Source organism: Schistocerca piceifrons, chromosome 1 (assembly GCF_021461385.2).
Source record: "Schistocerca piceifrons isolate TAMUIC-IGC-003096 chromosome 1, iqSchPice1.1, whole genome shotgun sequence".
Classification (NCBI taxonomy): domain Eukaryota; kingdom Metazoa; phylum Arthropoda; class Insecta; order Orthoptera; family Acrididae; genus Schistocerca; species Schistocerca piceifrons.
The window spans coordinates 848,376,584-848,392,097 of NC_060138.1; the positions used below are offsets into that span (position 1 = coordinate 848,376,584).

Consider the following 15,514-nt stretch of genomic DNA (forward strand, 5'->3'; position numbering starts at 1 on the left):
GCCTACTTGAAAGCAGTAACAATGGAAAAAATGGCCTCTGACAACTGTATTTTAAATTTTATTTATTGATTTATTACTAATTAACACTTAACGCACGTAAAAATGACAAAAGCACAAACAAGACAGTTTGAATCGAAATAGAATAGTGTCCTGACATGAGAAACTCTGAGAAAACACTCAGTATTGACCAATATAGGAAAAGGTAAAAACCTAAAGTAATAATCTCTTTCGTTATTGCCCTCTCCAACATTTTCTGTACAAAAAAAAATTCTTTTTCAAGGTAACATTCTTCGGAAGCCCATATATAGCATTCCTATTCACTAGTGTGCCCATTTCTCTACGTTATTCTTCTCAGAGATAACCACTGCAGACAGACTCTCAATGACTGGAAGATTATGTTATCTGTGTTTTTCTTTTTCAAGAACAAAACTTTCATTTCTGTCTCCTTTAATTCTCCTACAGCTTTCTTTCTTCTTTTAATTGTTTCACATATTCTCAATGTGGAGAACATGTTTGTTATTGAACAGATTAAGAATGTGCTGATTTTGCTACAGGTGGTGGCTCTTGATGTGAACTGCTGATTTTGGCAGCTGACTGGATACCATTTGGGCTCATATTTTTCTCTTTTGTTTGTGGTCTTGTATGTCAAATTCCTGGCGTATTGTAAAGTCATTTATCCATTTCTGGTCACAGTGAGGTTGAACACTGCATGTGGAAGCTGCTCCATGTGCACTGAAACCCATGATACTGGACCGAGTACTAGGATGCTATCTCTCATGGCCTGTTATGCTGACAAATCCTGGCTCAGTAAACGACTTCATATACCTGTCTGTTATGATATACACTAAAGTCCCAAAAAGCAAACTGGTCATAGGCATGCACATTCAAATACAAGATATATGTAAACAGGCAGAATACGGCGCTGCAGTTGGCAACGCCTATATAAGACATGCGTCAGGCACAATTGTTTAGTTTCGTTTACTGCTGCTACAATGGCAGGTTATCAAGATTTAAGTGAGTTTGAATGTGGTGGTTACAGATGGTGCATGAGTGATGGACACAAGCATCTCTGAGGTAATGAGACGAAGTGGGATTAACCCATATGACCATTTCACGAATGTACCATGAATATCAAGAAGCCGGTAAAACGTCAATTCTCCAACACATTGCCACGGCCGGAAAAAGATCCCCCAAGAATGGACCAATGATGACTGAAGAGAATTGTTCAACATGATAGAAGTCGCTAACGTTCAACAAATTGCTACAGATTTCAAAGTTGGGCCATCAACAAGTATCAGTGTGTGAATGATTCAATAAAACATCATTGATATGGGCTTTTGGAGCCCAAAGGCTTATTCGTGTATCCTTGATAACTGCATGAGACAAAGCTTTATGCCTCGCCTGGGCCCATCAACACACCAGCATTGTACTGCTGATGACTGGAAAACATGTTGCCTGGGTCAAACGAGTCCTCGTTTCAAATTGTATCCACCAGATGGCTGTGTACGGGTATGGAGACAACCTCATGAATCCATGGACCCTGCATGTCAGCAGGAGGTCTTCAAGATGGTGGACGTTCTGTAATGGCATTGTGTGTGTGGGGAGGGGGGGGGGGGCGTGCAGTTGTAGTGATATGGGACCCCTGATATGGTCTAGATACAACTATGATAGGTGACACACACGTAAGCACCCTGTCTGATCATCTGCATTCATTCACGTCCACTGTGCATTCCGAAGGACTTGGGCAACTCCCTGCAGGGACAATGTGACACCCACCATATGTCCAGTATTGCTACAGAGTGGCTTCAGGAAACACTCTTCTGAGTTTAAACACTTTCCACTGGCCAGCAAATACCCCACACCATGAACATTATTGAGCCTGTCTGGGAGATGCCTTGCAACGGGCTGTTTCGAAGAGATCTCCACCCCCTTGTACTCTTATGGATTTATGAACAGCCCTGCAGGATTCATGGTGTCAGTTCTCTCCAGCACCACTTCAGACATTAGTCAAGTCCATGCCATGCCGTGTTGCGGCACTTCTGCTTGCTCGCAAGGGCCCTACATGATATTAGGCAGGTGTACTAGTTTCTTTGGCTATTCAGTGTATATTTACTATTAAAAACAGTCTTGATCACGATTTATTTATCAAGGTGACGCGTTTCGACCACTACTGTGCTCATCTTCAGACCTACAAGTTGTATACAAAGCTCTAATTAGAGGGCTACATACATTAAAGAAAATACATAAAGTTATAAAGCTATAAAACGCTGAATTACCATTGAGTAGGAACCTCTTTCTGTTGGAGAATCACTACTGGAGAAACCAGTGCACGTCTTACTATATATAATGGAGGCTCCACCCACTTCTGACTGCCTGATGTCATTACTAACCAATGAGTTATAAGTCGAATTACAATTTAAAATTTCTTAGTTAAAAGAACATTGTCAAGAATTAAAAAATAAATACACACTAAACTTAGCTTATTAAACAGGCTATTGTCAATTAAGAAGCATTAAAAATATTTAAATATGTAGTTGGGAATTTTCGGCAATTTCAGAAGTATGACTGAAAGTGTTTGTATTTTGGTAAAGGACTGCAGCAACGGGTATAGCCCTAAGTTACTAAATAATTGCTATTGAGACAAAGTATTCATTACGACAGAAACAAGAGAGATCTTAAAACTGTGGAATATTAACCCATAGAAAAGAGTTTGTCAAAGTCAGAAATCCGTGTGTGACAAATGAACGCAAAACAGGAACTGGTTTCGGCTGCAACTACATTATCGATATCGGCATCTTACGGGCGAATCGAGACTAAGGAGGAGGCGCAAGAAGGAAAATCTTAACAATCTTTACCAACGAAAGAAGTTGGAAAGAAGCCTGCTGCCACATCTTTTGCACTGGCGTTCGTCCTCACCATGGCAAACCACTAGTTCGACTATCCACTTTACAACAACTTGAGTGAAAAAAAGCCTGCTGCCTCATCTTTGCAACAGCGTCCAACTTCACCATGGCAACCAGTGGTTCCAAATGGTTCACTGACAGGTCTAGAGAGGGCAATCCCATGTACTGCCGAACCGAAGTTCATTTTCCTACATATTTAAATATTTTTAATGCTTCTTAATTGACAATAGTTGTTTAATAAGCTTAGTTTAGTGAGTATTTATTTTTAATTCTTGACAATGTTACTTTTAAACTAAGAAATTTTAAATTGTAATTCGACTTATAACTCATTGGTTAGTAATGACATCATGCAGTCAGAAGTGGGTGGAGCCTCCATTATATATAGTAAGACGTGCACTGGTTTCTCCAGTAGTGATTCTCCAACAGAAAGAGGTTCCTACTCAATGGTAATTCAGCGTTTTATAGCTTTATAACTTTATGTATTTTCTTTAATGTATGTAGCCCTCTAATTAGAGCTTCATATACAACTTGTAGGTCTGAAGATGAGCACAGTAGTGGTCGAAACCGGTCACCTTGATAAATAAATCGTGATCAAGACTGTTTTCAATAGTAAATATTTATAAGACATTGATCACTGCTGTTCCCGTAATAAATTCAAAAGTATTCAGTGTATATCAGTGTGATTAACATTCGGGATACCTCCACTGTATTCATATTATGCTTGCAACACATCAATAGACTATACTCAACTTACTAGACCCAGTACCTGACTGTTCATCTTGGAAAGCTGTTGTCCAAAAACTGGTGCTGATAGAAACGTAAGTTCTCTGGGCCGCACCACACAGTAATCCCATGACACCGTTAAGTTTTGATGGTACATTTTTCAACTTTATTATAAGTACAGAAAGCATGTTCCTCAATATCAAGCTTACTGGTAATCAGATCATCAAGGTAGCACACATGGGCCCTTTGGGTGGTTACTGATAATACCTCGCAATGCATTGAATTCAAATTTGTACTGATAATTTGCAGCAGCAACACCATGAAAATTGGCAGATCTCATGTGTATGTTCATGCCATTTCATAAAAATGTGACCTTTTCCATGACTGAAACATTATGGAAGATATATATGGTAGCATTTTTTGTAAAAAGTCTGCTATCATCACAAGTGCTGTGTTGAGACCATGCGCTTACTCAGCCAGCTACCGACAACACAGATAGGTTACATGGGCACGGGCCTTACAGCACCAGTTCTTCATATGGCAGGCAAGCGACGGCCCTACTCTACCCAGCCATCAGTCGGCAACCCAAATGCCACCAAAGATCATTGGCCCTGTGGACCTTTTCTCCTCTGTAAGCCATGTGACTGAAGGTAGAAACTGCAGTATCTTGGCACCCGGGCAGTATTTACGCTGGTACTTGGACTACCATCGAGCACTTTGCACTGGGGAGTTTCCTGCACCAGGCATCAATTGCAAAAGCACTACCACAATCAGGGTTTCACTCCGGAGCAACTGCTATGATGATGCAACCACCCACATTGAGTTGCCAGCTATGGACCTACACCATCCATGGCCTCTGCACTGAAGAGACATGGCCTGCAACATCGAGACCAGCAACTGGACGTTGTAATATTTGTCTTTGGGATACATCGACAATACGCCAAACTTAAATTTTGGTGTATTCTTCCGGGACTTTAACATCTATATATCCCTTCTGGAATTTGATTGTGTCCTGCTTAGTATATGAACATAACTGGAAATGGAACTTGGAACTTTCAATTTACCGGGACATTTGCAGGCATTCAGGTTTTAGATATTACTATTGTTCATCCAATTCAAGATGTGACTTGTTTTCAGTTATTGTGTTCCAAACTAACTCCCATCAAATAAGATTGCTTATGTGTATTGGAAACATCATTTTTATTTTATACCTGGGCATTTTTCCTGTGCTGCCTTTGGTGTACATTGTTGTTGTTGTGGTCTTCAGTCCTGAGACTGGTTTGATGCAGCTCTCCATGCTGGTGTACATATCAAACAGAATATCAGAATTAATGAGAAATTATTATCCAGAGAGAACCAGATTTAGGACGGCTGAGATAAAGATGGAAATACCAATAATTTCAACCAAGAGGGTACAACAGGCAAACCCTACATCAAGCAGAGAGAAGAAAAAGAAATACATGAATACCATTTAAAAAATCTACACTACAGCTTGGACAGAATCATGAGTGTAAAGAAACACATTTTGCGTATAAATTATTGTAATTCTCAGTGAGGGTAAGCACTAAGTATCAACAGAAGAAAGTACAAAGGAAAATGGAATCTCTGTATACAGTTATGCTCAGAATATTGTAAGATTACGAACAACCTGCCCACTACATACATAGAGAGATAAAAATACAGGAGGTATATTTGAGGGTCACGTAAATGACAGGTTGCTGCAGGGTCGCCAGATAAGGTCACTACACAAGCACTGTGGTGAGCTCCAAGTTACTGCAGAGAGCAGGAGAAGAGGTGTGGAGCAGGGCAACAGACCACTGGGTGAAAGCCACCTGGAGATCCTCCAGCAGCAAGACTAAACTGAGTCACTGTGTGGGTGTGGACGCTAACAAGGGAACCACCCCATCGCACCCCCCTCAGATTTAGTTATAAAGTTGGCACAGTGGACAGGCCTTGAAAAACTGAACACAGATCAATCGAGAAAACAGGAAGAAGTTGTGTGGAAGTATGAAAAAAAATAAGCAAAATGTACAAACTGAGTAGTCCACACGCAAGATAGGCAATATCAAGGATAGTGTGAGCTCAAGAGTGCAGTGGTCCCGTGGTTAGCGTGAGCAGCTGCGGAACGAGAGGTCCTTGGTTCAAGTCTTCCCTCGAGTGAAAAGTTTACTTTCTTTATTTTCGCAAAGTTATGATCTGTCCGTTCGTTCATTGACGTCTGCTCACTGTAATAAATTTAGTGTGTGTTTTGCGACCGCACCGCAAAACCATGCAGTTAGTAGACGAAAGGACATGCCTCTCCAATGGGAACCGAAAACATTTGATCGCAAGGTCATAGGTCAACCGATTCCTCCACAGGAAAACACGTCTGATATAGTCTATACAACACTGGTGACGGCATGTGTGTCACATTACAGGAATATGTTGTCGACCCACCTAACTTGTACACTTGACGAATGGGTAAAAAGATTCTTTTGCCTTGCCCAATTTAGGTTTTCTTGTGGATGTGATAATCACTCCCAAAAAAGTTATCGCATTGGATGGACAGACGGACAGATAATAATTGTCTGAAAATAAAAAATTAAACTTATCACTTGAGGGAAGACTTGAACCAAGGACCTCTCGTGCCGCAGCTGCTCATGCTAACCACGGGACCACGGCACTCTTGAGCTCACACTATCCTTGATGTTGCCTATCTTGCGCGTGGACTACTCAGTTTGTATATTTTGCTTATTTTTTCCATAGTTCCACACAACTTCTTCCTATTTTCTCGATTGATCTGTGTTCAGTTTTTCAAGGCCTGTCCACTGTGCCAACTTATAACTAAATCTGAGGGGGGTGCGATGGGGAGGTGCCCTTGTAAGCAGTATGGCGAGATTCTGGCTGTGTTAAAATGAAAGCTTCAAATATTCACCTCAACACAAAATTCACTACCGGAAAGCTACAGAAAATCTGAAAACAATATTGAAATTGCAATAAAGAGATGAGTTCAATGAAATTAATACGACATTTATACAACAAATATTATGAAATTATTAACAATTATGTATAAAAAATTTTATAACTACAGTAATAAAAAATACACACACACTACATATGTGTATGACACACAGATGGAAGATCGTGATGCCAGCCATAAAATGGCTACATTTATGAAACTGTTTTATACAAATTATTTAACAGTTATAAACACAGGGCCAAAACAAAGAGTTCTCCACAGATACATGAGAGATTAGCATCAGTATCAACGATTTTGGTTTCTCAGGGACATCATGAACAAAGACATTAACTTGCTTACATTCCTGTAGTTTCAATTTTAGTATACAATATTTAACTAACAACCTGATTTATGCTATGTATAAAATTTAAAAATGTAGTTTCAGGGTGCAAATTAATTGTAGATGTATATCCTGTACATTTAAAATGAGTATATTCCAGAAGATTTATGAATGTATTCATATGGTGGTCTAGAAACTAGACTGACTACAGTAGTACTTATGTAAGGTTTAGCAACCAGTGAGCCGCAAGCGTTCAGGTGTGTTTGGTGTTAGGAATATTTTAACGTGCAGTGATTTGAGATGTGTTAGTCATTCTGTTGCACATCAAATTGTGGTTTACAGAACAGCTTGACAGTGAGTGCTCATGTAGCTAACAGACAGTGATCTTTGCTATGGTGAAATAGGTAATGCATATAGACTTGAATGAACTTGTTTATTTTGATGCACTGTACAATGTCTTTGGCTTACATTGGTCATTGCCTGTGCATGCTTTGCTAGGCTGGTTATTTATTTGTTTCTCTGTGTATGATATTAGCCTGTGTAAGGCCACCACTCAAATAATCTTCTATTTAACAAACTGACAATGAACTTTAATCCTGTGACTAGGCTCCATTAATATATTGAAAGATTATTTCATTATTTTCTTTATTTAAATATTTTTATAATCATTTGTGTGGGTTTTTTTATGTCATTCACTGACTGTTCATTAGGTTGGCCATATGATTAATTGAAGTTTCTTAAGAGCACAATGCAACAGCACACAACCAAACCTCTATGTCAGTAAACAAGCCGTAAACACATGTACTCAACCTGTGGTGGTTAGGTCACGGTGAATTGATTTCAGGTGATGATTGATCTCCCAATAATTATCTGTCCTGTTAAACCACAGTATATTCCACTATAATTTGTGTGTGTGTGTGTGTGTGTGTGTGTGTGTGTGTGTGTGTGTGTGGGGAGGGGGGGCGGTACACCTTGAGGGATATTAAGTAATGTACTATTATAACAGTATAAATAAAAGGATAGGTAATATTGCTATACATATAAAAAGCAGAGATTGACACTTAGGACATCCATTCCTTCAATGATTTTTGCAACATGTATCACTTCCAATGCTGTGGCACATTACTACATCTTGGCCTTCAGAAAATAGTGGTTTTGACAGTGTACAAGGCACTAAGTTTCATCTGATAGTTAAATAAAATTATGGAAAACTTCTACTTATCATCTGGCAACAAATGTTAGTACAAACTAAATGACCTTGAGCATGCAGAACAATACATAAATCAACAGTGGAATGCTAACAACAGAAAACACTTTCTTACATACCCACGAAGTTAGGAGTGGCAGAGATGGCAGTCAACAAGTCACAGATACTGGAATATCAGCCTAAAAATAAAAAAAAAATACACATATGAGATAAAAAAAGGTAGCAACAGAAGGAAAACATGAAAGCAGAAGTGGGACAAACAGCAAAATACATAAGCGTGGATTATTTTGCCATTAACTTGTCAGTATACGTTTCGTTCATCTTTACTGATTGCATTTCCATTTCAGAGATTCCTTCCCATAGATGGTTTGACTTTATCAACCCATAAAAATACACTAATGAAACGGCAACTGCAGTTGGGCTGCACTTTTGCAGTTCAAAGAAAACAGGAAATAGCATTTTAAGTAGTATGAAACAGTGGTTATCCTACTTAATTTATTATGTTAAATAAAAACAACACACTGGGATTGTTTTTCCCTGACTGCAGCTGAGAGACAGGCGAAGGCAGCTTGAAGGAATACAACACGTGGCAATGAAGAAACCAGATTGGTAGTTGTGTGCATTTCCAGCTTCTTCGAAGACAAAGAAATGAGTGGGAGAATAACCTTGGGACTAAAACAAAAAATTCATGTCACCGTAGTGGTTAAACTGGCTGTGAACCTTCTTATAAAGCGGTCATGTGTCCGAGCTCCACCAGAATTGTACTGTGCTCTAAAGCGGAACTGTGTGTTAACATCAAATTCATCATAAAACTTGAAAACTCCACCACAGAAACTTACGATTTGTTGAAACAAGTTTATGGTGATAAGTGTCTATCTCGTATGCAAGTCTTCGTGGGGTTAAGAGGTTCAAGGACGGTAAGGAAGATGATCCAAAATCGGGTCATCCTTCCACTTCGAAAACTGAAAATGGGGAGACGGTCAGCAGAATTGTCTGAGAAAACCACCACCTGAGCATTTGAGCAATTCCAGAACCTGCCTGCATCAATAAGGAAACAATTAGACAGATTCTGCACGATGATCTAGGCATAACAAATGTTTGTGCTAAAGTGGTGCAAAAATCCTCACAAATGAGCAAAAGTGACATCGAGTGAACTGCTGCGCTGACACTCCCAAAAACAACAAAAATGACTGTGTGTGATGAAATATGGATATTCCAAAACAATCCAGAGACTAAGTGACAATTTTTGATATATGAGGGGTTGTGTATATTGATTGGGTGCCTGAAGGTCAGGCTGTCAATTGAACTTATTATGTAGCTGTTCTGAAGAACCTCCATGAATGTGTGTGACAAAGGAGACAAGATGTGTGGAAAAATCGCTCATAGATTTTTCATCAGGACGAAGCACTGGGCCATACCGCAGTGTCTGTGAAGAAATGTTTTGCAAAAAACAACATTCCAGTGATGGAACATACAATGTATTCACCTGATCTAGCACTATGTGATTTCGTTCCTTCCCAAAACTGAAGTCTGCACTCAAAGGAAGCAGGTTCAAGTCCACAGACGCAGTGAAGGAAAAGCCTCCTCAACAGCATAACAGAAAAAGACTTGCAGCACTGCTTCCAATAGTGGAAAATTCGCATGGAGCAGTGCAGGAATTGAGGAGGGGGCTACGTTAAAAGGGACAACATTTCAGTTGTGTAAGTTTTTTCAATAAAGAGTTAGAGCACAAGTCCAGTTTCCTTATTGCCACACCTCTTATGACACCAAGTTCATTTACTTCTGTCAGTTACAGAATCCACAGAAACCAAACAAAAATAGTCAAGTAGAGACAGAATATAATTACTCAGATTGACATTGTATGAATCAGTGAGGAAAGTCTTTGTAGAGGACAAAACCATTAAATATACTGCAATTTTTATTAAACTGCTGAAAAGTAGTATATATTCCAGGTAGAAAAGTGAGTCTAACTATTATGATTCTTTCCAGTCCAGCTGCTTCTTCATTCATTCCTCTAAACTTCATTGCCCTCAAATGTGAAGTACTCACTGCCAGGCACTCCACATTAGTTTGAAGAATATGCACGTAGATGCAGATATTAAACAAAATGTACTTCATGAGGGAACTAAATGAACAGAGATATTATCCATTTCTTAAGAGGAAATAAGCAAATAACACCTACTGACTGAACAGTGTTGCTCTTAGTAGTCTTAATGTCTTTTCTTTCAAATAGAAACTAACTTTTCAGACAGGATCTCAGGTACAATTGTTGTTTTGAAAGTTGCTGGATCTAATTACTGAAGTTATGTTCAAATTAAATAACAGAAACTGTGCAGTTATAATTTTGTGTGATCTCTTCATACTGTAAAAATTTTATCCAGAAAAGTGAAGTATTCTACCATTAATTGCATCACGTTTGTATATGGTTCAAATATAGAGTAACATTAAGCAAAGTGTCATGTCAGTGTTATTTCTGTAGCAGTGTCAAATTCAGAAAGTTTTAACAATTACATCTGTATTCTACAAGCCACCATGAAATGCATGGAACAGAGCACTTTCCATCCATCATACCAGTTATTAGGGATTTGTCCTGTTCCATTTGCACATAAGACATGGTGAGAATGATTGCTTAAATGCTTCTGTTGCAAGTGTTGTAATTAATCCAAACATGTCTTTGCACTTGTGCAGAACTGTAAGATGGGTCGCATAATCGAGCAAGACAACTTGAGGTTCAACATTTGGAAAATTTCTTTACTAGAATTATGAACTCCATACATTATCAGCCACATATTACAGAAGTTTTTGAAAAAGGTCAGTTTTTCTAATGACAAGAGTGTATGATTAAGGTGTAAATTTGAAAATACCAGGCAGAAAACATTGCATGGCATCTTAACAAGCTTAGAACTGGTATACAGCAAAGAGCTACTCAGTAATCTCAAAAATAATTATGTGAGATAATTCATCAAACACTAAGTGAAATCCCACCAATAAAAAAAAATAAAATAAAATCAACATATTGGAATGTCGATTTAAAAAAACGTGAGCAGTGAGATCATCATATGAAGCAGAGGATGACGCCGCGTCTTGCAGAGGCTTCCTCAAAGATTATGAAATTCTTATACCATATTCTCAGTAAATTTATTGCATTTGTGATGAATGATAAACTCCAACTTCAGTTTAACTGTGATTTACACAACCACAACATAAAACAACATGTAGTATGGACAAGAAGTCCTCATACCCTGTTTATTATGCAGGATGGTAACTATGTTACTTCTTATCAGTTGTTGGAACTCATGATTAAATGTTTTTGCAGTCACAGTCAAGTTTTAATTCATAGCCATGGCGAGCAGTCATGGTTACACTATTGGGGGGAGCATAGTGACAAGTATGTGGGTGCGCAAAACAACACACACAACACGCAATGAGACAGATAATGGAAACATTCCAGGAAAGATTTAATAAGGTTCCACTGTGAAAGACAGCACATCTGGATTGGGAAAGACATGCTTTTGCTTTTGGCAGTGTTAAAGACAGGCCACAGAGTGGAAGGAAGAAGGCATGCGAAGAAACAAGTTCCGGTGTCTCTGCTTGGATTGAATAATCTCCTATGAAGATGACACGTATAGTGCTTCGGTATTTGGTGTACCGAGTGTAAGAAAGCGAGAGCACATGAAAAAAGACCTTATGGTCAGATCTTTTCAATTGATGTTTGTGGATGAGTTATCAGATACAGACTGAAAATATCACTTTTTAGCATTCTGTGCTCTGTTAACTCCATTTCCAAATGCAGTGAACCGTCCCAAGCTTATGTTTCCAGATGAATGTGCCATTTATCATAGGTCACGTGCTAAATATTGTCATCTAGAACAAAAAGAATCCTCAGTACACAGCGGAGTTAGAAAGGAACCTGTCTCTCTGGGGGGTACGGGGACTTTTCGCCCATCCTGTGCGTGGTTTCCATGTAGATATGGCTTATTAGTGTTGGGTTTAAAGAGAATTTCTACGAGCTCTTGGTAGACATCAAATAAGAAGTTTGGAATCTATTCAGATTTTTAAAAAAATATCTTATTACTGTTCCATAAGATATCTGATAAAAGTATCTAGAGGCAACAACTGGAAACTACTATTAGAAGCAAGACAAGCTCATTATAAACATGTCTCTATTCTTACAGCATGTTGGTAAGTGATTCTTTAATAATTATCAATGTAAAATTGTAAACATTAAGCATATAGTAGCAGATAAACAGCAATTACTAAGTATAACCGAGGAAGCAGCAGCATTCTAGAAAATAGTGGTTATCCTACTTAATTATGTTCATTTTACCCTATGTAAGAACAAATAAAATACAGTAGGTTAGTAAGTGTTGATTGTAAGTACTGTAGACTAAATTAATTTTTTACAGCTACATCTCTTGGGTAAAATGTACCTTCACTTCAACCAAACCTGTGATGATCCTCCTCCACAAAATGATCAATAGAACACTACGAAACAATGACCATATGATTAGAAAAACTCCCCCCCCCCCCCCCCCCCCAAATTCCTGTTTAACTATAGTGTGTTGCCAAGAAAAATGGCAGCATATTTACACTACTGTTGCACAGGACATAATATGCTGGGGATAGACAGTAACTTTTTTTGTGAGTGTTCAAGACTGCAACAAGAAACTTGACATTTTTACGCTCAGGCTGGTATATTTACTTTTCAGTTTAATTTGCAGTTAGTAATACTAATGTTCAGATAAACTATAAAATAAGCAACCACAGCACAAAGTGTGTAGCTGTAGACTTTCTTGGTGTATAACATCGATGAAAGCTCTGGAAACCAGAGAGCTTTTCTTCATAGCACACTAACTACCACTTTCTACAAAGAGCTCATATCCTTGTATTGTATTAGGAGTGGATATCCTTATACTGTGGGAAAAGTCTAACATGTAGATTGTAGACATACTATTGCTGAAAATCAAAGATCACCTAAAACTGCAAAATTAATTTAAAATGTTTATCAGTCAGTCATATTAATTGTCTTGATTTTGGCATTTCAGATCACTATTATCATTACAGAGAATGATGTTGGTTAAAGTACGAATACAATTTTACAGTCAAACTACTCATCCTCTGTTTATTGAAAAATATCAAACGCCATAGGTTTTTGAATCAGTTGCTGCCGGTTATAATTCAAGTTTATAGACCTAAAATTTGAAAGCTTGGGGAAGAAAGAAGGTTACTGTTTACAATTTCATCAATGTAAATGTCAGCTGAGATGTCTCTTTAATGGATGTTAAGACGTCTGACTAGAAATCGTTACAAACTTTCTGGAGTAGCACATACTTCCATTATAAGTAATACACACTTGATATATTAAATAGAGACTAGTACTCCATATCAGAGCACACTTACAAAATCTGTGGGTATCATCATTATAGAGCTGAAAATGCACTCTGAATCACATTTTCTGTTCACAGCAATAAAGGTGTACAACAGGAACATCTACAGGTGAACTGCAGCTGCAGTGTCTAAAAGGAGAATGTGTGTTAAATAGTTCACTGATTTTTTTTTTCTAACTTAAGTATTAATGTTATGATGGTATGAATTCCATAAAATATAATAATTCCAGCTCAACATGCTGGAGTTGGTAGTCATGTGTGCAAGAGATGTGCTTGTTTGTGTGTACGAAGGGTTTGTGTCTCTTTTACTGAAGAAAGCTATGGCCAAAAGTTTTATGTAAGAGTCTTTTAATTGTGCCTGTTTGCAACTTAAGGTGTCTTCTATATGGTAAGTAGCAATCTGTGTTTTCCTACATTGTGATAATTTACTATTTCTGTGAGATATGTTAAATAATAAAGCACCAAACTATGTGATTGTGTAATAAATATTGTGTGTTTCTTTTAGTTTTTATGTAGAGATTTACATACAGAATTTATAAAAGTACATTTTTAAGAAAGCGAATATATTAGGTTGAAACACATTAATTATAAATTCCTCAGTTACAGAGACAGATGAAATAAATACAAAAGAGTGACACTCAAACTGGTGCAGGTCTTTTGATGAGATACTATTCTGGCAATTCAAAAATGAATTACGCTTTCATTTATTTTTAAGCTCTTTCTTGTCTGGCCTCAGAGTTTATCTGAGTTGTGCTCCAGATCATACTATCACAGAAAAACAGAATAGAAATAAAATCTGGAGCTACTGCTTCATAAGCTATGGAAGCACTCACAGGCAGCCAGTTTTAGAGATCCAATTTCAATACAGTGAATATATTTTTAAAACTTTGTCAGAGGAAGGCTACAAAGTGGAACAATGCCTACAGTTAATGTAAAATCAAAGAAGTATTGTTATTATCTTAAATGCTACAAACTAACAAAGGAACAGTTTTATGACTTAATTCTTTCTGAGAAAGAAAAGATAATTTCAGCTTTGTACAATCACTTTATTTTCAGTTGTGGTTTCAAACAGTACAATGCAAGCTTTTCTTTGGCTAACATTTAACAGCAACCACTTAAAATGTCAAAAGAAACTGAAATTAACACCTCCTGAAGTCCGCAATTTCTGTACATATATTAAGATTCCCATAAAACTTTTAATGACATTTACATGTATGAGTAAGACTTCTGGCTAATATTAATTATATCACTATCAGAAACATTAAACATTTGTTGTTATGTTTTTTTAACTGTCATACCATCTCTCCAAACTTTTAAATGCTTAACTACTGCACTATTTTTAAGAATAACTTTTTGTTTTATGCTGCCACAAATGGAAAAATGTTGTTATCTTTCCTTTGCAAGAAAACAACACTTGTGATAATACAAGAAAACAGGAAACAAGGTAAACAAACTATCAAAGATCAAAATTTAGTAATATTTTGTTTAAAATGTTTTGCTTTGTTGTGGGACTAATCCGAGAATTAACGGCGGGCATTTGAAATTTGCCATGGCTTGGAAGTAAGATCTCTGTACAGCAGCGATTTTCCTAATATATAATATGTAATGACATATTTCAACATTTTTCCAATGAATGAATTGTGGCTAACATTCCACATGTTAATTCAATCTTGGTGGTACAGAATTCTGCACATTAACAAGTAACTTAAGAATTCTGAACCACAATCAAATGCTCCATCAGCAAAATATCAATATCTATAATCAACAGCAAGATTATATTCATAGCTTGTCAGGTGAGCTGGGTGGGACCCCCTTATGTTTTTCTGCTATATGATTAACAAGGACATGAACCTCTTCATAATGTGGGTTTAATTCTTCTTTCAACTTGTTTAACCAAGCTGAAACCTTGGGGCGATTGTCTTGTGGATTATATCCTGCCATTTCTGCAACACAAAAATTGTCAGTGAGATATATTTAACACATGAAGTATTGTCATAAATTTAAAACATTGTGGCA

At 37.5% G+C, this 15,514-nt stretch overlaps 1 protein-coding gene across 1 annotated transcript in view; it reads right to left on the minus strand.

The window, feature by feature from the left end:
- The window catches only part of LOC124775883 (glutathione S-transferase theta-3-like), a 91,571-nt gene that overhangs the window by 36,589 nt on the left and 39,468 nt on the right, over window positions 1–15,514 (minus strand). Inside the window, exons 6-7 of the mRNA XM_047250720.1 lie at window positions 15,281–15,441; window positions 8,231–8,282 (exon numbers count right to left, since the gene is read on the minus strand). Of these exons, the coding sequence (XP_047106676.1) occupies window positions 8,231–8,282; window positions 15,281–15,441 (213 nt within the window). The remainder of the gene's footprint in view (window positions 1–8,230; window positions 8,283–15,280; window positions 15,442–15,514) is intronic.